The sequence below is a fragment of the Echinops telfairi genome, unplaced genomic scaffold (genome assembly GCF_000313985.2).
Source record: "Echinops telfairi isolate 266 unplaced genomic scaffold, ASM31398v2 ScPeMD7_4;HRSCAF=17, whole genome shotgun sequence".
Lineage (NCBI taxonomy): Eukaryota > Metazoa > Chordata > Mammalia > Afrosoricida > Tenrecidae > Echinops > Echinops telfairi.
In genome coordinates this window covers 17,524,796-17,537,906 of record NW_022103900.1, presented here as the reverse complement: position 1 = coordinate 17,537,906, position 13,111 = coordinate 17,524,796, and the positions used below count along the sequence as shown (strand labels likewise).

The window sequence follows — 13,111 nt, the reverse complement described above, 5'->3', positions numbered from 1 at the left end:
TTGTTGAATTATCTCCAGAAAAAAATTCTTTTCATGTGATATTAATGATATAGTTTCATCATTTCCACATTCTGGTGGGTCATCTTTCTTTGGAGTAGACACAATATGGATCATCTTCCACGTGGTTTGATAGGTAACTGTCTTCCAAATTTCTTGACATAGATGAGTGAGTGCTTCCAATATTTCATCATCTTGTCGAACCATTTCAATTGATATTCCATCAATTCCTTGAATATTGTTTTTGGATAATGCTTTCAATGTAGCTTGGACTTCCTCCTTCAGTACCATGGGTTCTTGATCAGATGTTGACTCTTGAAATGGTTGAATATTGACCATTTCATTTTAGTACAGTGACTCCGTGCATTCCTTCCATGTCTTTAGATGCTTCTTGCATCACTCAATATTTTGCCCTTTGAAACCTTCAATATTATAACTGAACATTTGAGTTATTTCTTCAATTCTTTCAGCTTGAGATATGCTGAGTGTGTTATTTCTTTTTGGCTTCCTAACTCCAGGGCTTTGCACATTTCATTATAATACATTACTTTGTCTCTCAAACGGCCCTTTGAGATGTTATGTTGTGCTCTTTTTCGTAATTTCTTCCATTTGCTTTAGCTCATCTATGTTTAAGGGCAAGTTTCCGATGCTTTTCTGACATTTACTTGGGTTCTTTCTTTCTACTCATTTTATTTGACAGTTTGCTTTCTTCATGCATGACGTTGTTGATGTCAATAATAGCATGTCAGGTCTTCTGTTAGTAGTGTTCAGTTTGTCAAATCTGTTCTTGAAATTTAGGTAGAATATATTCAAAGGTCATATTTTAGCTTTCTTGGACCTGTTTTCATTCTCTTCAACTTCAACCGATTAGCAATAATAGCAATTAATACTTTAGTCTATACTCAGCCCCTGGATTGATTTTGGCTGATATTGAGCTCTATTATCTCCTCCCAAGGATATAGTAAATTTGATTTTCCTATGAAACCCATTAAAGGGTCGCGGCATTAGGAAGGTTGGTAAAGCTTTACAAAGACAGCAGCCTCCTGTTCCGCTGAGCATGAACCACCTAGCTCTGGGTTACAGCTCAATGCTTACCCAATAACCACCAGGATGCCGCTGGCTCTCATTCAATCCTTGATTCTGCGTTAATCTCCATGGTGGTGACATCAGTGCTATTGTTCTAAATTCTGAGGAAACCAGAGTTATGACCACGATCTATACCAACTCCATTTCACCTAGATGTCCAGAATATGTTTCAAAATGTAAGGTATGGCTATGGCTCATATCTCCAGTACTCTTTAGGGCTCACCCAGAATTAGTAGGAGGCAAGCAAGCCCAATGAGAGCAATGGCATGAGTTCACCGGTTCGTTCAGTGTGTGGGAAAGGCTTAGCAGTGTATGATGATCAAACCGAAGTTTCCTCAAAATCAAGTCAAACTAGCAAACAGTCCATTTTTCAAAGTATCAGCCTAAGTGGAGGGATAAGAAATGGCCCTGCCCGGGCGCACCTGAACATGATGCCATCCTCCTAACTGAGGGCTGCACTCCACTGAACTGTCAGTGAGGTGCTTCTCTCTCAGCCTCACAGACGGGCCCATCGATCAGCGTGCCGTGTAGGCGTCAGTTAGGGATGACTTACATTTTCTTCAGCATTGGCAAAGTCTTAATGATTATGTAAATTCACCCAAAGCCTGTTAACTCATAATGAAGGAAGAAAATATGTCCTCCGCGTGTATCCGTTTGCAAGCTATGTAATGACTTTCTCCTTTCTCTCCACAGCATGGCATGGGCGTTCCTTCCATTTCTGTCATGCTTCACGAACTCATCAAATTACTTTACCATGCGCAGTGCTGTGATGTGACCATTTTTCGAATTGGTACCTCAGGGGGAATAGGTGAGATGGGTTGATTCCTTCCACAAACACCAAGTCGTCTAGCACAAACAGTAGCTGCAAACTCAGAGCGCAGCAGAAAAGTAAGGCACTCTAATCAATTATATATGTATTTTTTCTCCTCCAGGAAAAGCTGGAGGGAGAAAAGCTACTGCTATGGGCAGCTGTTCTGTTGTTCTTAGCTGCCATGGAAGGGGCACCTGACTCGTGCGCAACATACTAGAACTAGTGCTTCTCGGGGGCTTCCGTGTTCGGAAGTAGGCTGACAAACCTTTCTTAGTCAGGAAGCATTGCTAAAACGTTTGCAACTTGATAGCAATACGTACGTCTTCCCTGACAGATTGGTGGTGGCTGTGCTTAAAGTTTATGGGCCAGGAACTGAACCTAAATTTCCAATATATTATTGTTATTATCAGGCATGGTTAAGTCGGTTCCAACCTGTGCCGACCCTGTGCACAACAGAAGGAAACACTGCCACCGATGGACACAATTGTTGTGATGTTTAGCCCATGGTTGCAACCACTGTGTCGATCCATCTCCTCGACAGACTTCTTTTTCGGTGACCTTCTATTTTAGCAAGCATGATCTTCTTTTCCAGGGACTCGTTTCCCCTGATTCCACCAGCCTTGTTGCTAAGGAGCATCCTGGCAGGGTTGTGTTTTGTTTTCCTGGCAGTCCACAGTACTCTCTTTATTCTTTACCACCACCATACTGCAAACACATCGTTTCTCTTTGGGTTTCTTTATTCATTGTCCAACTTTCACATGCACACGAGGGCACTGAAAATACCGTGACTTGAGTCGGGAGCATCTCAGTCCTCAAAGTGACAACCTTGCTCGTCAACATTTTACAGAGGGCTTCTGCAGCAGATTTGCCCAATGAAAACATCATTGGGTTTCTTGACTGGTGCTTCCCCAAGCATTGACTGTAAATCAAAGCAAGAGAAAATCCTTGACTGGTTCCATCTTTTCCTCATTTTTTATGATGTTGCCCATTAACCCAGTTGTGAGGCTGTTGGCTTCTTTATTGGGTTGCTGTGACTTTGAAGACTGCTGTCCTTGGTCTTCACCAGCAAGTGCTCCAACCCCAACTCAATCTTAGCAAGCAAGGTTGCATAATCCACATAACGCATACTGTTAATAGTTCTTCTTCCAATCCTGATGCCACATTCCCCTTGATATAGTCCAGCTTCTCAGATTATTTTTCCAATATACAATTGAATAAACATGGTGAAAGCTTACAGCTTTGACACATATCTTTCCCAATTTTACATCACGCAGAACCTTTGCATGTGCAGGTTCTACCCGAGCAAAATGAAGGGTTGTGGAATTCCTCTCCCCCCTGAATGTTATCTATAGTGTGTTGTTATCTACACAGTTGAATATCTTTGCATGGTCAACACAACATCTTTCAAGTATTCTCTGCTTTCAGCCAAGATCCACCTGACATCAGTAATAATATCTCTCATGCTGCATTCTCTTCTGACTCCAGCTCGAATTTCTGGCAGCTCCCTGTCAATGTATTACTGTAACCGTTGTTGAATTATCTCCAGAAAAAAATTCTTTTCATGTGATATTAATGATATAGTTTCATCATTTCCACATTCTGGTGGGTCATCTTTCTTTGGAGTAGACACAATATGGATCATCTTCCACGTGGTTTGATAGGTAACTGTCTTCCAAATTTCTTGACATAGATGAGTGAGTGCTTCCAATATTTCATCATCTTGTCGAACCATTTCAATTGATATTCCATCAATTCCTTGAATATTGTTTTTGGATAATGCTTTCAATGTAGCTTGGACTTCCTCCTTCAGTACCATGGGTTCTTGATCAGATGTTGACTCTTGAAATGGTTGAATATTGACCATTTCATTTTAGTACAGTGACTCCGTGCATTCCTTCCATGTCTTTAGATGCTTCTTGCATCACTCAATATTTTGCCCTTTGAAACCTTCAATATTATAACTGAACATTTGAGTTATTTCTTCAATTCTTTCAGCTTGAGATATGCTGAGTGTGTTATTTCTTTTTGGCTTCCTAACTCCAGGGCTTTGCACATTTCATTATAATACATTACTTTGTCTCTCAAACGGCCCTTTGAGATGTTATGTTGTGCTCTTTTTCGTAATTTCTTCCATTTGCTTTAGCTCATCTATGTTTAAGGGCAAGTTTCCGATGCTTTTCTGACATTTACTTGGGTTCTTTCTTTCTACTCATTTTATTTGACAGTTTGCTTTCTTCATGCATGACGTTGTTGATGTCAATAATAGCATGTCAGGTCTTCTGTTAGTAGTGTTCAGTTTGTCAAATCTGTTCTTGAAATTTAGGTAGAATATATTCAAAGGTCATATTTTAGCTTTCTTGGACCTGTTTTCATTCTCTTCAACTTCAACCGATTAGCAATAATAGCAATTAATACTTTAGTCTATACTCAGCCCCTGGATTGATTTTGGCTGATATTGAGCTCTATTATCTCCTCCCAAGGATATAGTAAATTTGATTTTCCTATGAAACCCATAAGGTACTAAATCAGGGGTCCTCAAACATTTTAAACAGGGGGCCAGTTCACTGTCCCTCAGACCCGTTGGAGGGCTGGACTATAGTCAAAAAACTATGAACAAATTTCTATGGACACTGCACATATCTTATTTTGTAGTGAAAAAACAAATGGGGCAAAAACACCCAGTGGGCCGGATAAACGTCCTCGGCAGGCCACCTGTGAACTGCAGGCCATAGTTTGAGGATGCCTAATCTATATGTATAGTCACTATGTTGTTGAAGAAAGGGTATTTGCAATAAAGAAATTGTTGGTCTTATAAAATTCTGTCATGTACTCTTCAGCTTCATTTCTATCACCAAGATTGTACACCTACCCTTCTTCCTCTTTCTTTTCAACTTTTTCATTCCAATTGCCAATAATTATCAATGCATCTTGATGGCATATTTGATCGATTTTTGAGTAAAAAAGTTGGTAGAACTTCTTCAATCTGTCCATCACTAGCTTTAGCGTTTGGTGCATAAATTTGAATAATAGTTGTATTAACTGGTCTTCTTTGTATGCTTATAGCTATTATCCTATCACAGACACCGTTGTACGTTAGTGTGGATCTTGAAATGTTCTTTTTGACAATAAATTTAACACTATTCCTTTTGAATATGTCATTCCTGGCAATAGTAAACCATATGATTGTCTGATTAAAAATGGCAAATACCAGAGCCCAGTTCAACTAACTACACCTAGGCTATCGATATTTATTTGTTCCCTTTCATTTTTAATGACTTCCAATTTTCGTAGATTAGTACTTTGTATATCTACATTCTGATTAATTAATGATTGTTTATAGCTGTTTCTTCTGATTATGACTCATGGCCATAGAGAAAATGACAATTCTCTTACTGAACTATTATTTTTAAGGCACAAAAATGTAAGAAAATATGTTTTGGAGGTCTATAATGGGAAAACCAAGAGTGAATTGCTTTAACAAACAACAATTTATTTCAAGATCCACATTAAAGTACAATGTGTCTGTGATAGGATAATATCTATACACACACAAAGAAGACTAGTGAATACAACCGTCATTCAAATGTATGCACCAAACTCTTGACTCCGGGACCTAGAGTCTAGGTGAAGGCTTGCTTTCATTTCTGGCAGAAGGTCCTTGTCTCTCGAACTTCTGGTTCCTCTTATACTGGTTGGTTGCATTTTATTTTGAGATGATCTCCAAGTGGCTTGGCATCTCAGTCCCCCTCTCCAGCTTTTCTTTTTTTTATTAAAAGATCATTTTGGGGGGGCTCTTACAGCTCTTATAACAATCCACACATCTCTTGTAGTAAGCACATTTGTACATCTGTTGCATCCTCGTTTTCTAAACATTTACTTTCTCTTTGAGCCCTTGGCATCGGCTCCTCTTTTTTCCCTCTCTCCCCCAACTCACCCTCTTGACCCCTTGGTAAATTATAAAATTATTATTATTTTCATATCTTACACCAACCCCCACCTAGGTTTTATTTAACCTGCTACTTTAATGTGATAAGTGACTTAAAATGTACTTTACATGAATCCTTCATTAGCATAACAAAGAAGCCCCATTCTTAAATGGGATTTAGCCATAGGCATAGAAGCTAGAATTTACAGCATGTAAATTCAATTCATGACAGGAGGAAAAATAAACTTGAGGGTTAGAGTAAATGTTGAGGTTTTGAAATAAGTGCTTTCAAGTGAAACAGTTTTTTCCTTGTTTTTCAGCAAACGTAACAGAAGGCATAATTCTTAGGAAAATATTGGGTTTTCTCTCAGTTGTCATTTCCTCATTACTATCAGAATGGGAGCAGCTTATACCTTTAGGCAGCCTGGAAGACACTTTCTAAAGTTTTTCCAGAACTACCCTCTTCTTGACCTTGGTTAGTCAGTCAGTAAAGGGGTCTTGTTTCTGTAGTCCCACACCCAACCCCTTAGAAATGTAATGTAATCGTTTGTGTTGCTCTTTAATTTCCCCTTGGTTTAATCTCCATGGATTCCTGTGAAAGGAAATGTCTACAGCTGACTCCTGAGGGAAGAGCTGTCATCACGCCGATGCAACGGGTCAGAGGGTTGGGGAAGGAGACTACCTGTCGGCTGGTAGAAAATGGTGGCTCAAATAAGCCCAAGTCCACTGCAAGCCAGAGTTTGCAGCAATGTAAGGTTAGCCAGGAGGTCTCATTTGCATAAGGTGAGGGAGGGGAGGGGAAGGGAGGGGATGGATGAGAGTCAGAAGGAAGAGAGCACAGAGATGCAAAAAATTACAGTAAAAAGGAGTTGCTGAGAGGACTGAATATCAAGCAGTCACGTCACTTGATGGAAGCTACTTGGTGGCAGGCTCATCTAGTTTCTTCCTGAACTAATTAATACAAATTTGGGCCCGAAGGCCAGTGCTAATTTGCATGTCCAGGAGTCATGTTTGTCTTGAAATCCAAACCCCATCACATGGTAGAATTGAATCTGAAAAGACAGCAAATGTAAATGCCTGCGCAGAATGTTATTATTTCATTGCACTAGGGAAAAGAATAATATTAAAGATGAAAATAGGAAGAGTTGTTAGGAAAAAGAAGTAATGACTGTTGACAGAATAGGTTATGAACTATGTGTCACAAAACAACCCCCCAAACAAACAAACAAACACTTCACTGCCACCCAGTCCACTCTGACTCGTAGTGACCCTCCAGGACAGAGTAGAACTGTCCCAGGGGTTTCCAGTTGGTACACTTTTATGGGAGCAGAAAACTTCATGTTTTTCCTGTGGAGCACTCAGTAGGCTCAAACTGCTGACCTCGTGGTTAGCAGTCCGAACTGGAACCTACGATGCCACAGGGCTCATACAGTCTAAATGGCAAGCTTCTGAAATCACGTTGTTTATTCCCACTACAGGGATCGAGCCAGGATCTGTGGTTATCACAGACACAGCGGTGGACTCCTTCTTTAAGCCCCGGTTTGAGCAGGTCATCATGGACAGCATCGTCACCCGAAGTACTGAACTCGACAGGGACCTTGCTGAGGAGCTGTTCACCTGTAGCAAAGATTTCCCTCACTTCCCAACCCTCATTGGACACACAATGTGTACTGATGATTTTTATGAAGGTGAGAACAATTTACAAACTGTGAATTTAGAGCCAGTAAGACTTTGTTATCTAAATACCCAACGTACATTAAAAACTCTGCTTTAGAAACATTAATTGTTGGGGATTTAAAAAGGAATGGAAATAGCCCTTTTCACTTACTAAAGCACAGGAACATAAGGACCTAATAAGCAACAGAGAAACATCCATAATGAATTTATATTGAGAGTGGGCTTAATCCTCCAGGAACAAATTGAATACTAAAATGCAATTAGTGATGTTAGCAGAATCTTATCTCTGTTTTTGCCTTTAATTTAAATCAGCAACTCCAGGAGAAGGGAAATATGCTAATCCTATGTTTCTGTTATTCATTTGTGCCTCCACAGAGAACTGATGCCCAGGCAGGAGTGGGGACCAGAAAACAGGGGGAAATATTAGGGGATAGGAATGCCCAAAGAATGGGGTGTCCCTGGCCAGGACTAAAGGATCTTCCAATTAAGTACAGAGACAGATTAAAGATGCTTGCCAAATTGCAGCTCTCGCTACAAGGAATAAGGAGCCAGGAGTCGGTGGGGGAGAGGGCCGGGGGAATCTGAAGCACTCACCCATCTCATTTTGCAAGAAAAAATCTAAACTCCATACTCCAACATGAAGGCATTAGCTTAGTACCGCTTTGAGGGGACATTCTGAAAATCTCATGCTTTCAGCATAATTATGTTTGAGTATTTTCTTTTTGTTTTTTTAAGAAATCATTTGGGCGGGGGGCTCTTACAGCTCATAACAATCCATACATCAATTGTATCAAGCACTTGTGTACATATGTTGCCATCATAATTTTCAAAACATTTCCTTTCTACTTGAGCCCTTGGTATCATCAGCACCCCTTTTTTCCTTCCTTCCCCCACGCTCCCACCCTTGTGATCCCTTGATAACTCATAAATTATTATTATTTTCATATCAACCCTGTCTGCTGTCTCCTTTCACCCACATTTCTGTTGTTCATACCCTTAGGGGTGGAGGGGCAGGGGTTAATATGGCAATCATTGTGATTGGTTTGTTTGAGTATTTTCATATAAAATTCACATCATTTTATTATGTTGTTTTCTTTTATTTTCCCTTTGAATAAAAATTAGGGAGTTCCATTGAATTAAAACATTTTTATATGCAAACAGATGAAATTATCTACAAATTTTACTTTGGGTGAAAAATGGTGTCATCCCATAATTGCTATAAACTGGGGGGTCTGGTGGTTGGCTAAGGTTGAGACTCAGTGTCCTCGGTTCCTGCCCCATAGTCCTTGCATCTGGAAACTCACCATGCCTTTAATTTAAGTCAGAGCTTGCAAATGGCAGGCTATTGGAGTCAAGCTTGGATGTGTTTTCTTTGGACTCTACAGCATATTAAAAATTATGAATAATTTAGCTAACATTCATACTGCCCTGTCCTATAGGTTCACTGTGAGTTGATATCAACTATAAGTTGGCAATCAGTTTGGTTTTTGAGTTCTATATTGTCTGGAGATTTCATAGGAGAATCCAGATTTTCTTTCTTTTTTTTTAACTTCTTGAGACTATAGTATAAAAATATAAATAATATATGTATGGAAATCCAGCACACCCCGCATCTGGGTCCATATCTGGTAGAGTGCGAGTGAGCTAACGCTCTTATTTCTCAAGCAAACGTTACACGAGCTGGATCCTGGGCCATGTGAGTTTGACTCGGTGTCAACAACACGTGTGTTACAGGGGTTGGCAGGTCACCATATGGAGGAGTGAACAGGGAGAAGCAAACACGGGCAGAAATATAAAGAGAGAGCTAGGGGAAAGGGAGAACAATCGCAAGAAGGGCAACAAGAAGAGGACTGCGAAATTCATGAAGGCTGACAATGCTGTGAACCCACCTGCTTCGATGTGAGCCTTTTTTGGGAACAGGGAGTGGAGAAAAGCTGTGCTCCTTGTGTTCAGAATGAAGGAGGAGCAATAGACCAGGCTGTTCTGTGTTCTTACAGCTCCGCTGGCTGCTACTGGTGGAATGAAGGGATACATGAACATTGAGGGAAGCCTGCAGAGGACAATCCATCCTAAATGGGTGTCTGTTCCTGAGAGGTGTGCAGAGGGCACTAGGTAGAGGGACTGGTTAGCTGTATATAGCTATGATGTCATGATAGATATCTGGAGAGGTACAATGCCCCAACTACTATCCTCATCCTCAAACAGCTGACCAGCACAAATACGTCCCTTTTCTCCCTCCCTGGCACCTGTTCCCAGGCCATCTCTGAGGTCATTAAAGCAACTTGAGATTGTCCTCAAGGGACAGCCACGGTTATATGCTCCAGAACTGGGGCTTTCAGTGCCATGGTGATACACATGAGGCTATTGAATTGGACAGAGTCTTGCTCCCTGGCCTTCTGACAAGAAGCATCACACGGCCATGTTTACCCCTGGGGAGCAGGCTGATGAGCAACACCACTGCTACCATGATGGATATCAGGCCAACCAATGTCCGATGTTCTCTTTCAGGCCAAGGTCGATTAGATGGGGCACTGTGCTCTTACTCAAGAGAAAAGAAGTTAGATTACTTGAAGAGAGCCTACAAAGCCGGGGTCAGGAACATTGAAATGGAATGTACAGTGTTTGCAGCCATTTGTGGACGTTGTGGTATAAAAGGTAATGTTTCTATGAATTGCCGGGGTCAAATGTTTCTCTTTTGTGTAGTAGGCGTTTACACTTCAGGAAAAGAAAGGGGCTCCAGATGTCCATTATTTGGGGTTGAGTGCTTGCTTTAGAGTTCTTCATGTTTACCATGTGTATCATCTTATAATGTCTTGTGAGTGGGAAGAAAATGATTCCCATTATGTAAATGAGGAAACCAAAGCTCCAGGGTTAAGTATGTTGGCCAAGGTCACTAGTTAATGGTTAAGTTGCCAGAAGTCAAGAGCAAAATTAATTGTCTTTATACTGGTGGTAGCTGCCATTTTCTATTAAAAGTAAATTCATTGAGATAGGATGCAAATAAAATCTTCCTGTCAAAACCATCAGTGGAGTAGTATTGGTTTAAAGTTAATTTACATAAATGTTAACTTTTATAAAGTTCTTATTTTGTGTACCCATGAATATGGTGGAACATACAGGGGATCCATGCATGAAAACTTCGTAGACAGAACCAAACACTGGAGAGGATGGGTCTAGACATCAAGGTCAATCGGCATGACAGAGTTCACGAAGAAAATGCTTTACAAGCTACACTGGTGATGTAGGTTTTAAAAGCTCGTGAGCAGCCATGTAAGATGCAAAACTGATTTCTTTCCATCTAAAGACTAGATAACTGATGACGTTTGTAAAACACACGAAGATATTTAGTTCAATGGACTCGTGGATCATCAGAACATCTGTCTCCACAACCCTGAGACCAGAACTAGATGGCACTCAGCCACCACTACCAACTGCTCTGAAAAGGATCACATTAGAATGTCCTAGAAAACATGAAAGGAAAATGTGGAACAAAGTTCAAAATCATAAAAGAGACCAGGCTTATGGATCGGATAAAGACATATAAGACCCCAAGATTATGGGTCTGAATCACCCTCTGGTCTGAAACTGAGTTTACCCCTGTATTAGAATAGGCAGCCATTTAAGATCAAAAGGGCAGCATTTATCCAGGGACAGAAGGTTAAGAAAGAGGGGGGAATGGACACAGGAACACAGAAAGGAAATTAGATCAATGATGATACATTGAGGGGGTTAAAATGGATGAGTTGAAACAAATTGTGTACAAATTGTTGAATGTAAAATACATGATCTGCTCTGTAAACCTTCACCTAGATCATAATAAAAAGATTGTCTTGTTTATATTGGCTTTGGTGGCATAGTGATTACTAGTTGGGCTGTTAACTACAAAGTCAGCAGTTCAAAACTACCAGCTGCCCCTTGGGAGAAAGATAGGGCTTTCTACTTTACTCCTGTAAAGAGTGGCAGTCTCAGAAAGTCCCCGGGGCCGTTCTCCCTTGTCCTATGGGGCCACTAGGAGTCAGCACTGACTTGAGGGCAGGTAATTTGCTGTTGTATATTGCTCTTCTCTTCATCCAAGTTAACACTTGCCGCCCTCTAGGTCATGACTTCCCTTTCTTCTCATCTCTAGTATCACCAAAGAATATTTCTTTTAGTATAAAATCTTTCATTAATTTTTACAATGGTGGTTTCATACAATATTTGTCATTTTGTTATTGAATTATTTCACTCTGTATAATGTCGTCCAGGTTCATTCTTGTTATGACATCCATGTTAAGAGGTGTTTCACAGACTCATTGATACTACTCTTCTTATTGTATAATAGTCCTCTCTCTATATATATATATGTATATGTGTATATATATATACTCTTTACTCATTCCTTTATTGATGGTCACTTAGATTGTTTCCATATTTTATTGTGTTTTGATTTTGAATAGTGCTGCAATGAAAGGGAATGTACATATAGTTGTTCATGTTATGGCTCTTATCTCTCTAAGACATATACCAAGAACAGGGATTGCTGGGTAATATAGTTAGTGTTGCTTGTTTGTTTTTTAATAGGAATTATGAGTCCCAGATGGCAGGAACCATTAGTACTATTTCTTAGTTGTTATATAAAGATATTTGGCTTCAAAAGTAAATGGGCCTTTTAAAATTAATGTGATGCAGCTTTAAATTTTTATTTACTTATTTGGATACAAACTTTATACATATATTTTTAAATGTTGAGATAATAATCAATCCACAAGAAGGTATAAATATGTCCAGAGAGGTCCCAAGCTTCCTTCAGCTAGCCTCTCTCAATGGTAACATCTTCTATAACTACCATGGCTGTGTAGTAGGTTTTGAAGTCAGGAAATGAGAGGCGTCCTACTTTCTCCTTCGTTAGTAGTGCTTTGGTTATTTGAGAGGTCTCTTTCCTTTCCATATATGGATTGGAATTGCATTATATTTGTGGGTAGCTTTGGGTATTATTGCTATTTTCACAGTGTTAATTCTTCCGATCCATGGACACGGTATATTCTTCCATTTATGTAGGTCTAGTTTGGTTCCTCACACTAGTGATTTGTAGCTTTCTTTGATGGGGCTTTTGTTTCTCTAGTTATATTTATTTCTAAGTATTTCATCTATTGGGTGGCTATTATAAATGGCATTGTTTTCTTGATTTCCTTTTCAGAGAGAACATTCTTTGTTAGTATAAAGGAGTCTGACTGAGTTTTATATGTTGATCTTATCTCCTGCCACTTTACAAGAATCTATCAATTAGTTCTTGCCGAGTCTATGGGATTTTCCATGTATAGCAGCATATAATCTGAAAATAGAGTTTTACTTCTTCTTCCTTACTCTGGATGCCTTTAATTTCCCTTCTTTGCCATAAAGCTCTCAGACTTACAGCACGATATTGAACAGGAGTGGTGATGAAGGCATCCTAGTCTGGTTTTTGCTCATAAGGGCAATGCTTTCTATTTCTTCCCATTTAGAGTAGTGTTGGCTATTGGTTTTGTATATATTCTCTTTACTATAGTTATGATTTTCCCTCTATATCTATTTTGTTGAGTGCTTTCATGAGGAATGGGCGTTAGGTTTTGTCAGATGCCTTAGAGGGGTCAATTGAC

At 39.8% G+C, this 13,111-nt stretch overlaps 1 protein-coding gene across 4 annotated transcripts in view; it reads left to right on the top strand.

Annotated features, from left to right (window-relative positions):
- Window positions 1-13,111, top strand: part of UPP2 (uridine phosphorylase 2) — a 50,738-nt gene that overhangs the window by 12,543 nt on the left and 25,084 nt on the right. For all 4 annotated transcript variants that reach the window (XM_045298550.1, XM_045298553.1, XM_004703926.2 and 1 more), the window contains 3 exons: window positions 1,777-1,891; window positions 7,298-7,507; window positions 10,005-10,151. In XM_045298550.1, coding sequence (XP_045154485.1) covers window positions 1,777-1,891; window positions 7,298-7,507; window positions 10,005-10,151 — 472 coding nt within the window. The remainder of the gene's footprint in view (window positions 1-1,776; window positions 1,892-7,297; window positions 7,508-10,004; window positions 10,152-13,111) is intronic.